The following is a 14,656-nucleotide window of genomic DNA, read 5'->3' as shown; positions in this document are numbered from 1 at the left end:
CAAATCCACTAGTCTCTGTTTCAAATGTAAACATCAATGGCCGCCATATAAAAATGGCTTAGCGGCACTTAGACAACTTTAAAATTGTTGATAATTCTCAAAATATTGCATACAGATTTACTAAAGGCATAAAAACCTTAACCGGAAGATAAAAACAACATAATACAATCACTTTTAAAGCAAAAAATGTACAATTTACAAACATATAAGACTAAAGAAACTGAGATCACTGAGCCGGGTAACAGAGTGGATATATATATAAATATATTTATATACGTTTGGTGCGGCCGATTGCAACCAAAATACGAGGTGCACATCTACATGTTATAGCAGTCCTATATACAAAATTTCAACGTTCTGAGGCTACTCGTTTTTGAGTTATGCGAGATACGTACGTACAGACGCCACGAAAAATTCTCTTCAGAATTAATTTTAAAGCAGTTTTATATATATATATTTTTTTAAGAATATATATATTTTTTTAAGAAAAGAGTATTTTATTCTGTCCTTACCTACAGATATCACGCAAAAACATCGTTAAATTGCATTCGATAGTGGTCAAAATGGATATTTTCGTTGAAATATGCTGCATGAAACTTTTCGCGATTACAATACTTCCTTTTTACTTCGTACAAGGAAATAAAAATTCAAACGATCACTCATTATTTTAAATGAAAAAATATGCAAATATATTTATACAGATGTGTAAAAATCAATATAATACAAAACTTTGTTTATTGTTATAGATATACTTTCACTTGCTTATGGAAGTTCTATGGAATAATCAAAACATTTATCCGAAATAAATCTGCTCCCTCCTCCAACTAGTTCGGATAAAAGTGGTTGTAATATTCTGTATCTGGTTATTGACTATTTTGATCATTAGACTAACTGTATGAGACATGAATAGATTTAATAACTTACTATTCTAGTTTCAAATTTCATTTTTTGGCAACGCAGGTTGTTCTTCAAATGTCCTTGGCAATGTCCTTCATTTATTTTTAGGGCATCTGTAAAAAAGGGAATGTAAAATCACGTGACTGCTTTAGGAAAGCTACAGAATTCAACGGAATATTGGTCTTAGCGCTCTGATGTCAAATTTCAGGCGCTTTTCCTATTTCAAAGACCGCCTTAAGGCATTATAAGGCCGGTCAACCCCGAAACCCTCATTTTCTATGCTGAGGTAGTACGCAATCTGATTGGCTATGGTAGCCAATTGGAATGCTTAGGGGGTGCATACAAAGGGAGGAGGAAGTGCGCACCTGTCCTACTCACCGCTAAATAATGAATGCCACGTATCTGCCAACCCCCCCCCAATGAAAATGGCCTATAAGTAAAATTTTGAATAACAGGAAATTTATATTACTTTATAACTTAAAAAAAAAAAAAATCAAGTAAAAATCTTAAAATTTATATAAAACTTAATAAATTAATAATCTTAAAATTAATATAATAGTACGGTTAGAAAAAATATAAAAACTGTATTCGCGAAAAACCACCCCAGCATTCACCTTCAGCCAATCTCATAATATTTTTCCTCAAATCCTTAAATAAAAGTTATGTTAATTGTTCGCTTAATTATTGCAAATTATTGCAGTCAAATTAACTATGTCTCACATAGCTCAGAATGTCAAGTAACACGTTGAACATATCACATTGCATTATTTGCTCAAATTTCAAGGATATAAAGTGGTCACATTTTCATTGAGACAAAGTGGGACATTTGGAATGAAATGAGAATTATAATTTAGTTATGAAAGCAGACCAATAATTCAAAAAATATATTTTAATTAACAATTGGTAACTATAAAAATATTTGTAAAAAACAATAATTTGAATATTATGTTTTTAATTAAATATTTTAACTAAAAAAAATTGTGATTTTCTTTCACGGTTAAATTTTTATCTGAGTGAATACTTTGCAATAGATTCGGATCATTTATTAAAATATCGTGAAATTTCTCACATCACTTAAATTATAGTTTAGGCTTAATACAGATTTTAAAGTTTTAATGTTTTCTCACATCAAATCAAATTTCTCACATCACTTAATTAAATCAAAATTTCTCACATCACTTAAATTATAGTTTAGGCTTAATACAGATATTAAAGTTTTAATGTTCAACTGCGTTTTTTTAAAGTGTCCATATTTTATTGATGCTATAAAAAACACGTTCTGTTGCTGCATTTATTCCTGGAAGGGATAGAGTGTGTTCTACAATTTTCAAAATATATTCATAAAGATTTCTTTGATTTTTGGACACGTTAAACTTTCATCCTTGCGACTGCTTTTACAAAACGAATTTTTGAAAAATGATAATATTTTGTATTTTTAAAAAAATTTTTAAATGAAGCTTCCGAGTACACTTCTCACATCTTTAAAAATGTGATTTTGGCAACAATTTTCCTTTCTTATTGTTGCTGATAGATTTTTGATGAAATCGCATCATTTTGAATAGTTTCATTCTTTTAGAAATATAGGTTTGGCAACAATTTTTCATCGTATTTCTTATGTCATTGTTTTTAAGAGATTGGTATATTTCATTGTCATTTTTTATATATATAATACATTTTTATTGATGTTTTTTATAAAGTTGTTCTGCAGAGTAAAATTGTGCGCGGAATTTTTTGTTTTTTGAGTTTCTTTCATGTTATTTTTTGCTTATTTCACTGTTTGTAAGATATTGAAAAGTTTTGAGTGATTTTTTTTAGGAAACAAAGTTCTTAACCTTCTTTATACCATTTGAGTTCTTAAGATTTTGCAAAGGGAAGTTGATTAATTTATTTATTAGGATAATTAATATTTGTATTAAGGGATATTGCTTATTTCATTGTAATTGTTATACGTAATAACTTTTTTTTATGAAGTTGTTCTGCAGAGTAAAATTCTACGCAATTTTTAAATTTAACGTTTGGTGTTTCTTTCAGCCATTTTTTCCGATACATTTAAAAGCCAGACGAAGGCTGGCAGCGAAGCTGCTAGTAAGGAACATTATTCTGTTTAAAATGAAGGAATAACTCCGTCCCCCCTTTTTTTTTTTTTTTTTTTTTTTTTTTTTTTTTTTTTGGTGTTTCCACATTTGCAGACAGCCAACATTTAATTTTTTCATCAGTAACGAATCTTTTTACCAATGACACCTCATCAAAAAGATCATTTTCGCAAATATTATTTTTCGGAAAATAGTTACTAATATATTAAAAAGATTTTTCCACATATTCCCATAAAATCTTTTTTGTCACTTTAATATCACTTTATTTATATGAAGGCAAAACAGATAATCTGTGTTACACACTTCGACATAAATGTAGCAGAATATTGCCATCAAATTTGCGCAAATTCGGAAAATGCAATTCTGAAATGTTAGAACTCTTGAAGGAAGATGCTAAAGCTAGGGTGGATCTTAATTTTTATAAATGTTTCCCTAGTACAGTACGTTTATGAACGAAGACGACTATAGAAACTAAACAAAACAGAATTTTATGCTCATAAAATTATATAATACAATTTGTATAAATTATTGGAAAATTTCACCACTAGTTATTGCTCTTGTCTTATTTCACCAAGTTCGAATAATTAGTTTGCAAAAATATAAATTTCAATCTAAGGATTTTTTCCATTACAGGAAAATATCCAAACTTGAAACTTCCCGCAAGGGAAAAAAATTGTTAGCAGCTCATTTCAGCTGCTAGAGTTTTCAAAAACATCTTTCTTAGATTAGCTGTTTCAATAAACAAAGAACGAAATAAAATGATACACTTCAGGAAATATTTATCGTCAACACTTTATAAAAACAATAATAACACCATTGCCGCATATAAATCTTTCTACAAAAAACTGTTTTCCTATAGCGAAAACGGTTAACAGTAATGTTTATCTAAGAAATTCTATAGAAATTGTATAAAGCTGCCACAAAACGATTCTATAAAATTATTACTTCAAAATCATTATCATTGAATTACTTTCAAATGGAAACGCATTGCTTATATCATACAAAAATTAGCTATTTTTATAACGCCAAATTTTGGCCAAAAAATCGTTAAGTTACCATAATCCGAAGATTCACCCTTATTTTTATTAAAATATATTTTATAAAATCAAAACAATACTGAAATTTTTTATTAGGGAAAAAAAAACACTCACGTGTTTCGAAAGTTTTCATCCCCCTTCCACCGTCAATACACAGTTTCAAAATTTACGTTAAAAACTTCTATTCAAAAATGAAAATTTAACTCATTCTTTTTAAGCCTGAAAGAACTGTAGATTTTATAATGCTTTTAAACAGGCGCTGTTCTGTTGTCAGGACCGGATTCAGAAAGGGATGGATGTGTTCATGCATTTATATAAGATATACAAATATACGCATGCACATACATACACACATGCATTCCTAAATCTGGTCCTGATAACGGAACAGTACCATTAAATATTTAAAGCTTTCTATAGGTTCTTTAGTAGAAAATTAAAAGAAGGAAACTTGTTTAAAATTATTTTTAATTACAGCCCAATTTTCTATAAACTGGATCTGATATTTTTAATAGAATTCTAATAGTTCATTCCATACAGTTTATCTAAGATTTTATACGCCCACCAGCGGCCGAGCGGTAAAGTCGCTGAACACTGGTAGTTCGGTCCGATATTCAAATCCCGCGAACGGGCTGGCTGCATGGGTGTTTTCGTGGTTTTCCCCATGTGTAACGTGTATATGAGCCAGTTTCCCATAGAAAGTCCTCCACGAAGGCATCCCTCTCCTTAGGCAGATAGCCCTAGTGTGCTTTGCCATAATTAAAATACATCAACATCTAAGATTTTATACACGAAACCTTTGAGAACTATAGGAATTTTTATAAAATCTCTACATTGTCTATAGATATCTGTGTACAATCTCATACACGTTATATCTAAAATTTTATAAAATTCTACAAATCTCCAACCATAGAAAACTGGGCTATAATTCTAAAGAAGTTTAACACTGGATTTTTTTTAATACTGTAAGACTAAGAATAATTCATTTAAGAACGCAGACTCTAAAACTCAGAATTTAATAAGACTCTTGCTTATTGTAAGACATTTTTGTAGTTCAAGATCCTAATTTACCTTTCACGAGTAAAATCTGGCAAAACATTTTTAATAGTGCTTTCGAATTTCTTTCACAAGTTCCAACGATCAGTTCGTTTATTCAGTTACAGAACGGAATAATCACGTAAATAAAAACAGTTCTCTACCCACGAAGATTGGAAATTCTCATGAATAAGTTAAAACACTATAAAAACGTTATGCAGTAGTACTTTACCGCAAAATGAAACAGTCATCCTGCCGTGACCAGTGCTTCTGTAAAGGTATGCAATTATCCTAATGTATACGTCACAGTATGATGCAGCAAAATCTCCAGTGACTCAGGTAATCTCAAATCTACAATTTAAGTATCTTACCCACGTGACAAGAACATTAGTTTACATTAGAAAGTAAAACGCATTTGTTATTACATATAAATTGCCATTTACCTTTTACCCTGTACGATACTTAGCATACGTTTATACAAGAACGATAAAGGTGCTTGTTTCCCAAGGCTGCTACATAACTGTAATAATAGCATCCCGCCAACGACCTTGACAACGGTGCCGGTACTTCATGAAAGTCGCCCAGTGTAAAAAACTTGCCCGCACAAACTTTCTGGGCGGGGGCATCTTCAAGAATGTTAAGATTTTCAAAAGGTACCAGCACCCTACCTGTGGCATCCGTGGTATCCTCATAAAGGAACCAGCATCATTATGAAGGATTCAAGTTAAAAATTAACCCTCATTAAGACACTGCACTGTAATTAATATACACGTATCTATAATAAGCTGAAAATAAGTTTCGTTTGTTTTCAAACAGGAAACAAACGAAATTTATAATCATTATTATAAATTATTATTATACTGATAAAAAATGTCGGTTATATAAATTATAAAAATATTAATACTTATCATGAATTACTTACAATCAGTATTACAAATTTATAACCAGTTAGTTATTCACAAAATACTTCAATATTACTCAATAACGCTTTAACAAAATACTTTATGTACATTTAAAAGGAAAAAAAAAAAAAAATTAAACCTTAAATGCATGAATTTTAATTTTAAAATGAAAAATTTATTAGAATTGATATCAAATGAAATAGGGAAATTATTTTTAAAAAAAAACCCTAAACTAAGTTTTTATTCCAATTTTTGTTAATTTTTACAAAAATATATAAATAAATAAAAATAAATAAATATATATATATATATATATATATAGGCAAATGTGTGATAACGATTTGATGTAATAATACATACCTTATAATGTGTTCAAACAATTTTAAAACTTTGAATACATCAAAATAAGAACAAACACAAAATCAAAAATTCGTAATCACAAATTATACCCACACCCCACAAATCCCCTCACAATAAGGACCGTTACACCGTTAATGGTGCCACCACACTGAAACTTTCAAAACTATATACGTAAAGAGTATATATCCAGTTGGTTACACTATGCAGTAAGCTAAAATTGGTGTTTTGATTTCATTTACATGATTAAATATGAGTATGTTGCCAAATAGCAACCACATGCATTTAAGGGTTGAATGAGTTTTTATATTTAGCAAAATACAGTCTCAGTAGATAGATATATACATACAGTCCCAATACATAGATAGATACAGTCTCGATAGATATATACAGTCTCCCAAGATACATAGAAATATTCTCGACTTCCAAACGAATTTTGCCGAAGATTCTTTGCTTTAACCCTTTCCGGCACGCTACCTTTTAAAGTCGGAGTTTTGATTAAATTTGATTAAAAAAAAAAAAAAAAAAAAGAGGTAGGCAGTCTAATTAGGCCTAGAGGAGTACACAAGTAAAATTTTGTGAAGATAGCACTTATTGTTTTAATTCTGTGAGTGTGCCCAAAATGGCACACTGATTGAATACAGCTTGGAAAACAGTGCTGAAACGAGCATTGTTGTCAATGAGATGCGGAAAAACAAAGAATACAGCCTCTCAGTTGTCCTATATTTTCGGTGAGCTCGGTCTGGGCACACCTAGGGTTCGCCGTTTGATTTTAGGCATGATTTCAATGTAAAAATTTAAAACAAATATAGAATAAGGAGATTAGCATACAGCCAAAAAAATAACACAGAAATTTCTTTTCAAACAATTCCTCTTATACCCTAAAAAAATTCTGGAAGATTTCTTTGCAAAATGAGGGTCTTAAAAAACTAAACATGGATAAAATATATGGACTGGTTTGTGTTGAGCTTCCATTTACTATAAATAAAGAAGGTTCAGAGTAACCTATAAATCCTTTTTCATTCAATTTTTCTGTGCGTACAGAAGGAAATTTTTAGGTGTGTCCAAACCGGACACACTGTGCCGCAAAGGGTTAATGAAAGAATTGATCATTCGCAGAAAACAAGATATTTAAATAGTTGAAATAAAAAAATAAGGAAAATAAAAATATCTGAAATGTTTGAGATTTAAAATCATGTCCAAAGGGGCGTTTTTTAACGTTTTGTCTGTTACCTTTATTTATTAAATATCATGTTCTTTGCACTTGAACCATAAAATTTAGTTCAATAGCAATGTCGCAAAATAACTTTAAAATAAGAATATCTTTAGAATTTTCGATACACAGTTCCGCGCGCTGGAGCTAAAAAAGTTCCCCCCGGCAGAGTGTTGCCATTGTTTGCTTTGAAATCCTTGAGTTTGTGAATCAAAAATTCGTTAAAAGTTTTACAAAATATGAAATCGATAATAAAACCAATTCCAAATTTCAAATTTGGGATTTCAGATGCCCATATTCGCAGTAGGATTACGTCATTCAAAATTGGATGGCTCTTGGTACCATTGTTTTATCACAATGCGGGAAATATACATACATTTATGCAGATGTTTTATTATTTAATTTCTTCAAATATAATGCAGGACTAAAATTTTGTGGCAACAGTTTGAAAAGTGAACTGACATTTATAGGAATCCGACGCAAAACGCCAAAACGAAAGTAATAGTCCCCTTGGACTAAAAACACCTAAAAGCAGCGATTCTCAACGGTTGAACGTAACAGGCCAGTGTGTGTGTGTGTGTATTTAATTATGGCAAAGCACACTAGGGCTATCTGCCTAAGGGAAGGGATGCCTTTCGTGGAGGACTTTCTAAGGGAAACTGGCTCGTATACACGTTACACATGGGAAAAGTCACGAAAACGCCCATGCAGCCAGCCCGTTCGCGGGATTCGAACCTCGGACCGAACTACCAGTGTTCAACGACTTTACCGCTCGGCCGCTGGTGGGCATGTAACAGGCAAGATCACAAGAGTTTGAAAAGTGAACCGACATTTATAGGAATCCTACGCAAAACGCCAAAACGAAAGTAATAGTCCTTCGGGACTCAAATCCCCTTGGACTAAAAACACCTAAAAGCAGCGATTCTCAACCGGTTGAACGTAACAGGCAAGATCAAAATGGGTGGTATGAAAAGAGTATTTTTAACTATTAAAATAAAAAATCTCATGAAAAAAAAAAAGAAAGAACAGTTGATAGAAATTTCCTGAGATCGAACTCTAACTGAAGATTTAAAAGAATAACACTTGTTAACTCTTGGCTGAACTGTAAAAAAGAATTTAAAGGCATTTCAAATAAAGCTATTAAATTTTTATCGCCTTTTTGCAAACCTATTTGTGCGAACAAGGATTTTCTTCCATGTTATATTTGAAAAAATACAGAAGAAAATTAAAAGTGGAATCCTAATTTACGGTTAAAACGAAGTAAAATAAAACTAGGCATAAAAGAAATTAATCTCCCTTAAACAGGGCCGAATTTCACCCTAAATTTTAGAATTAAAGTGCTATAACTTAAATTTTGATAATTAAAATGGTAACCAATTTTCAATTTGATATTTGTTACGAGTGCATATTTAACACGAATAGCCAATAGATTGTGCAAATGGTAAAATATATTTAAAAATATTTTTATTGAGAAGCTGAAAACTAATCACTGTAAAATGTAATGGTGGTACTAAGGTTTTCCAATTTTTGTTTAGATGGTTCGCATTAGTCAAAAGTTTGAGAACCGCTGACCTAAAGCATTTATAATCTTTATTAATATTATAATTTAAATTTGCATGCTATTATGCCATCTAAGCTAATACATTATAATGTCCGATTTATTTTGGAAAACTTATATTAAAAATGTGCAAACAGCTGTCTGCATTCTTGGAGGATTTTTCTAACTGAAACTAACTCCCATTCACATTACACATGACAAAAATACAAAAAATTAAAAGCATATGTTCGCCGGGAACAGACAACTTTATCCACTGGCCAACTATGAGGTCTAAATTTCGTGATTAATTGTTAATTTTCATTTAACTTTGCGCAAAATTTTTGTCTCGCTATTACGCAGCAACGGCAGCAGTAATTTACGTAGATTTAATAATAACAATTACCTCAATAAACTTATTACAAAAGTTGACTCATATTTATTACATCTTAAAAATAAGCTGAAAGAAATATACAGAAAAGGGCATTCGTATTTTTATAAAAATTAAAATCGAAATTATAATATTAGCAATAATACTAGAATAACACTACAGCCAATATAACTAGTTTTGTTTAAAATATAGGTGGATAAATATTAACTTAATCCACGCACATTACACTCTAGCCTTGTTTACAAAATTACGCCTTTTCTGTGCTAACAAATTTCAAAATACATTACAGTTTTATTTAATATTTTCCAACAGCTTGTTTAAATATCGGAAAATATTCAAAACAGTTGGCGTTAGCAACAATATTTATTATTTTTACTTAAGATGTAAAACGAAAACATTTTACGCTATGTTTAAATATTATGATAGGTTATAATTTGAATGATAAACAGCGCTGTTTTTTTTAAGTTCTAAGCACCTAAGTTATAATTTCTATACAGCGAGTAATGAATTCAAGTAATTCATTATTCGCAGTTAAGACTAAAACAGCGAATGATAAAAACAGACTAAAACAGCGAATGATAAAAACAGACTAAAACAGCGAATAAATGTTTACATTATGCATTTTCAAATATCGAAAAGATAATACCTAATCAATCATTTGCATACTTTCTGTTCTTACGTACATCAAAGGGTTTTATCAGTAATAAAAATAAAATCCTTGTTCTTTGCATCTTGTGTTGCATATCTGTCATTTTTATAAAACACAACACAAATAACCGATTCCCTCTTTCAGATTACAAAACTTTAGAAAATAAGAAACGTACTCGAATAAGTATAAATTTAGACAGCAGAATACAAATTTAAAAAAAGAATCGTAAAACTATGGAATATACGAAATGTACACAAATGAATAATGTATTATAAAATCGCATTGCCAAGTACATCTCCAGGATAGAATTCTTTACTTTCAATTTGCTAGCGAATTTAAGTTCGGAAATTACAGCTTATTCGGTGGAGGAAACATTAGATAAACTAAACACAGAAAATAATGACAATAATTCAAGATGAGGATGTGAGTGCATGAAGAATTAATATTCTTCATTCCTATTTAGTTGTTTCGTTGATTTCAATGCAGAAATCTTAAGATTACGAATATTCTTGTTAACTATTAAAAGACACAACCGCGGACTGAAAACACAATAAATGCAGATATTTAAAAAGAAAAGGATTTAAAGATATGTTATTGAAAATGAACTTTAGAAAAGGATTTAAAATATATTCCAGAATAATCCGAAGATCTATTTTAGGGAATTATACTACTCTTGGAATCGTTTTATCTGAAAAATGTAGCAACAATTTCTAATTTTAAATGTTACATTAAAATTAAATACATTCAATAGCATTACGCATTTAATACAATATGGATTCGCGGTCCACGTTCCACATCGGGAAAAGTAAGAAAGCCACCATGCAGCATGAATTTGAGCTGGCTCAGTACTGGCCGAGCGGTGAAGTCGCTGAACACTGGTAGTTCAGTCCCAGGTTCGAATACGGCGATCGGCGATGCATGGGCGTTTCCGTGGTTTTCCCCGTGCGCATCGTGTACACGAGCCAGTTAACCTTAGAAAGTTCTCCATGAAGGCATCTCTCCTCTTAGGCCGGAGTGCTTTGCCGTAATCAAATAGACCAAACCTGCATTTGAACCTGTTTTAGTCTTAACAGGTCCAACTACAAGTGTACACCGATTTCGCCGCTCGATCACTACTGCGCGATGAAGCCGCAAACGACTGCTTATTTACAACCATGAATTTAAAATACTATCATGTATACTACCTTAATTAAACTTTTATGAAAAAAATTCTAACATAGGCACCCCATGACTTCGTTGTACGAAATTAAATCATACACATTTTTCTTCCACTTAATATAAAATTATTTCATCGAATTATTCTAACCTAAAAAACCGATCCCTCACAAGCCCAGTTAAAAATGACATCAAAAAATGCAAATTTTGAAATTAAATATCCCAGCCAATCTTTTTCGTTCGGAAGTCAAACTTTCTATAATTTCACTTTTTTCATAACGAGTATAAAACTTTTCTAAATATAAGTAAAGGTACTGGTAGACCGCATTAAAAGTTAGATTTCGCTAATTGTCGAAAATTATTATTATTTTCTTCCTTTAAAACACTTCTGTAATCGGAAGTATATGACTACGACCAAGGATTGCCAAAATAAAAGGCCGGGTACTTTTTACTTGTAACACTTTTGTTACTGCCGATTGCAATAAATAATAATAATAAAAAAAATAAAATGGAGGCCCACAAAACTATACATTATGTATGGCAAATGCAAAATGTGGATGTTCTACGACTTATCTTTTTTGGGTTATGAGAGATAGAAAAGAAATTGGGAGTGAAATGCATACTACTAATTTCTTCTGTTAGCGCCATTTTTGGCATAACATAAAATTTTTTGAACTGAACTTTAAACATTAACTAATGTAGTTAGTTAGTATTTGATTTTAAATATATGAGAATGTAACACATTTTTAACAAAAAGACATAACAGTAGCACAAAAATTAATGCAGTTTAAAAATAACGACAATTAAAATGTTTCCCTCTGCTTACAATTGAATAAATAAGTTTTATTTTTCGAAGTTGTGTTACACCAAAATTTCTCATAATGACCAACTCTCAAAGCGACCTGTATTTTTAAAAATATAAAAACGGATTATGAATCTTATGCACTGTAGACAAACAAAACTGTGAAAAAAAAGTTGAAATGTTCTGAAATTTACCTTAAGTTGATTTGAAAAGTTTGTTTGAAAATTAAAAAACTTTGCCGTTTAAAAAAGTTTAAAACTTGACAGTTGAAAAAATTTGAAATTTAATAAGTTTAAGAACTATCTGATTTGTGTACGATAAACAGGAACGATTAATAAACGTAAAATATTCGTTAGGTGAAGGACTATCTTATGGCTCCTTCATGACAGAAAAAATAATAAATATAATAAATTGTTGCCAATTCTTAAAAGCTGAATAGTTCATATCTAAATATTCTTCTTTACAAAAATTGCAGAAAACTCTGAGAGGTTATTTTACGGAAATTATAGTAAGCGTTAAAGAAAGCATTCGAACTTCTAAACATTCCATATGCAAAAATAATAAAATTTTACACAATAACAAACGTACAATTAACTTTGCAAAACATTAAAATCAAATGACACAAGACAAACAAAATAGTTAGCAAAAACATAACCGTACAAAAAAAAAAAAAATTATTGAAGATTTTAGACATGCATAGCTGCAAACACAATTTGATAAATAAAAATAAATAAATGCTAACAAAACAAAAAGCCAGCATTTTAAAAATTTTAAAAGAATTATTTAGAATAACTTCAAGAGTAATTTATAAAATGTAATTGGAGTTCACATACATTCATTTTCGTAAATAAACTACCTAGAATTGGAATAAAAAACATTTTATACTGGAAAAAAAAAAAGCGATTTTTCAACAATACCTCTCATAAACCATAGCAGAATGAAATCTTATGCACTGTAGACACTTCCTTTTATTTTGTTTTCGTCTCTAAGTTTAGATTAGTTAGCTTTCCGAAACGTTCTCCGAAAAGCGAGTGGTAGAAAATGCATGTACGGGTTTACAACTGCGATTCGCCGGCCGGCGCCGTACGTGAATCTGCCGCAATTTGGCGCCATATCGCTTTTGGCTTCCTTCCAGAAAGAGAAATGCCAAAGACGCTTTAGGAAAAAAAATTATGGGAAATAAAAAAAACGACCAATGTCAGCGACCTTCTGGAGAGCCAGAAACAGACCGCGTTCAGCAATTTTTTCGCCGTTTCGAAGAATCCTTACGAGTACAATACAAAACCGTACACAATATACCCATTTATTATTTTCCAAGACAAAGCCAATTATGGTTTTCTATTTAAGATACTGCACAGCATAGAGAGTAATTTGTTTTAAGAGTAATTTGTCCGTTTTACATATCACAACTTGACGAACAATTTTATAAGCTGCAGTTTTTGAATAGTTATTCAAAAAGAAAAAAAAAAAATCTCTTAAGTGACTCCTGGATGCGCACACTATACCGATTTGTCAAAATAACAAACTTACTATTTATTACAATCAGCTCCTGATTAAGGCGGATTCATTGGGCCCTGCAAAAAATAATCTTGTTAAAATAACAAACATACATCCCTCTATTACAATCAACCGAACTAACCGGCGGTGGATAACTGGACAGAGTATAAAAAAGTTTGTTTATTGTAAAACGATCGGTCATTCGTAAATATTATACCTGTACAACTCATATTTATTTAGCTTCAAAGCACCCAAAATACAGTAAAATTTCGTTACTACTACAATTATTATTATCTAGGCAATACTAACTATCAATGAGAACATATTTGCCTCTATAAACTAAATTTAAATACAATGAATTATTTCTAAAATCATCCGTTATACAGTAGTTCGATTGCACTTTGCGATCAAAGGTTTATGGATGACAGCACGACTATGAAAACCAAGCTGATATGCTTACTCACGGATTATAATCATCGAAACAATACTCTCGGATGGCTGTTGAAACTCCTGGAGTATGTGGGCCATCGACTGGGTGCGATTGTTCCGAATTTCTCAGGACCGCACCTGTCGGTGCCGTCTGCATCTTCCAGTTTCATGATCTCCCACCGCAGGGTACATTCAACGCTAACATACACTGCAAAAAATAGGGGGGGGGGCTACAATTTCTCCCGTTCTATTGGGACGATTGACAAAATTCAAATTGCGTTTTTCATGTTTCGAAAGTGAGACATAGGATATGTATTATATTTATATATAACATTGTTCTAATATAGGTATTTTGGCACAAAATCGGACTTTTCCTGAAATGATATGTCAATTTTTTTCCATATTTCGATTCTAAGACTCAAATTATGCCTAAATATTAAATTTTGTAAAATTTGGCGTGAAATTTACGGAGAAATTATAAAAATTTATCTTGGCGCTTTTTTTTTTTTTTTTTTTTTTTTAAGTTTGCACCAAGAATAATTCACTCGGCGAATTTCTTAATATACGGCAGTCTATCTTCCTTTCATTTTTTATATTGTTGCAGGAGCGGAAAAAAGTCATATTTCCTACTTTTAAATAATTTTAACAAAGTGTCTAAACCACATTTC

General features: G+C 30.9%; 1 protein-coding gene across 1 annotated transcript in view; it reads right to left on the bottom strand.

The window, feature by feature from the left end:
- The window catches only part of LOC118189604 (insulin-like growth factor 2 mRNA-binding protein 3), a 94,577-nt gene extending 81,448 nt beyond the window's left edge, over positions 1 to 13,129 (bottom strand). Inside the window, exon 1 of the mRNA XM_035360238.2 lies at positions 12,980 to 13,129. Coding sequence (XP_035216129.1) covers positions 12,980 to 12,993 — 14 coding nt within the window. The 5' untranslated portion in view covers positions 12,994 to 13,129. The remainder of the gene's footprint in view (positions 1 to 12,979) is intronic.
- Positions 13,130 to 14,656: the final 1,527 nt, after the last annotated feature.

Source organism: Stegodyphus dumicola, chromosome 7 (genome assembly GCF_044657685.1).
Source record: "Stegodyphus dumicola isolate Sdum_Otavi_A_Nest chromosome 7, ASM4465768v1".
Taxonomy (NCBI): domain Eukaryota; kingdom Metazoa; phylum Arthropoda; class Arachnida; order Araneae; family Eresidae; genus Stegodyphus; species Stegodyphus dumicola.
This window is presented reverse-complemented; position numbering and strand designations above follow the sequence as displayed.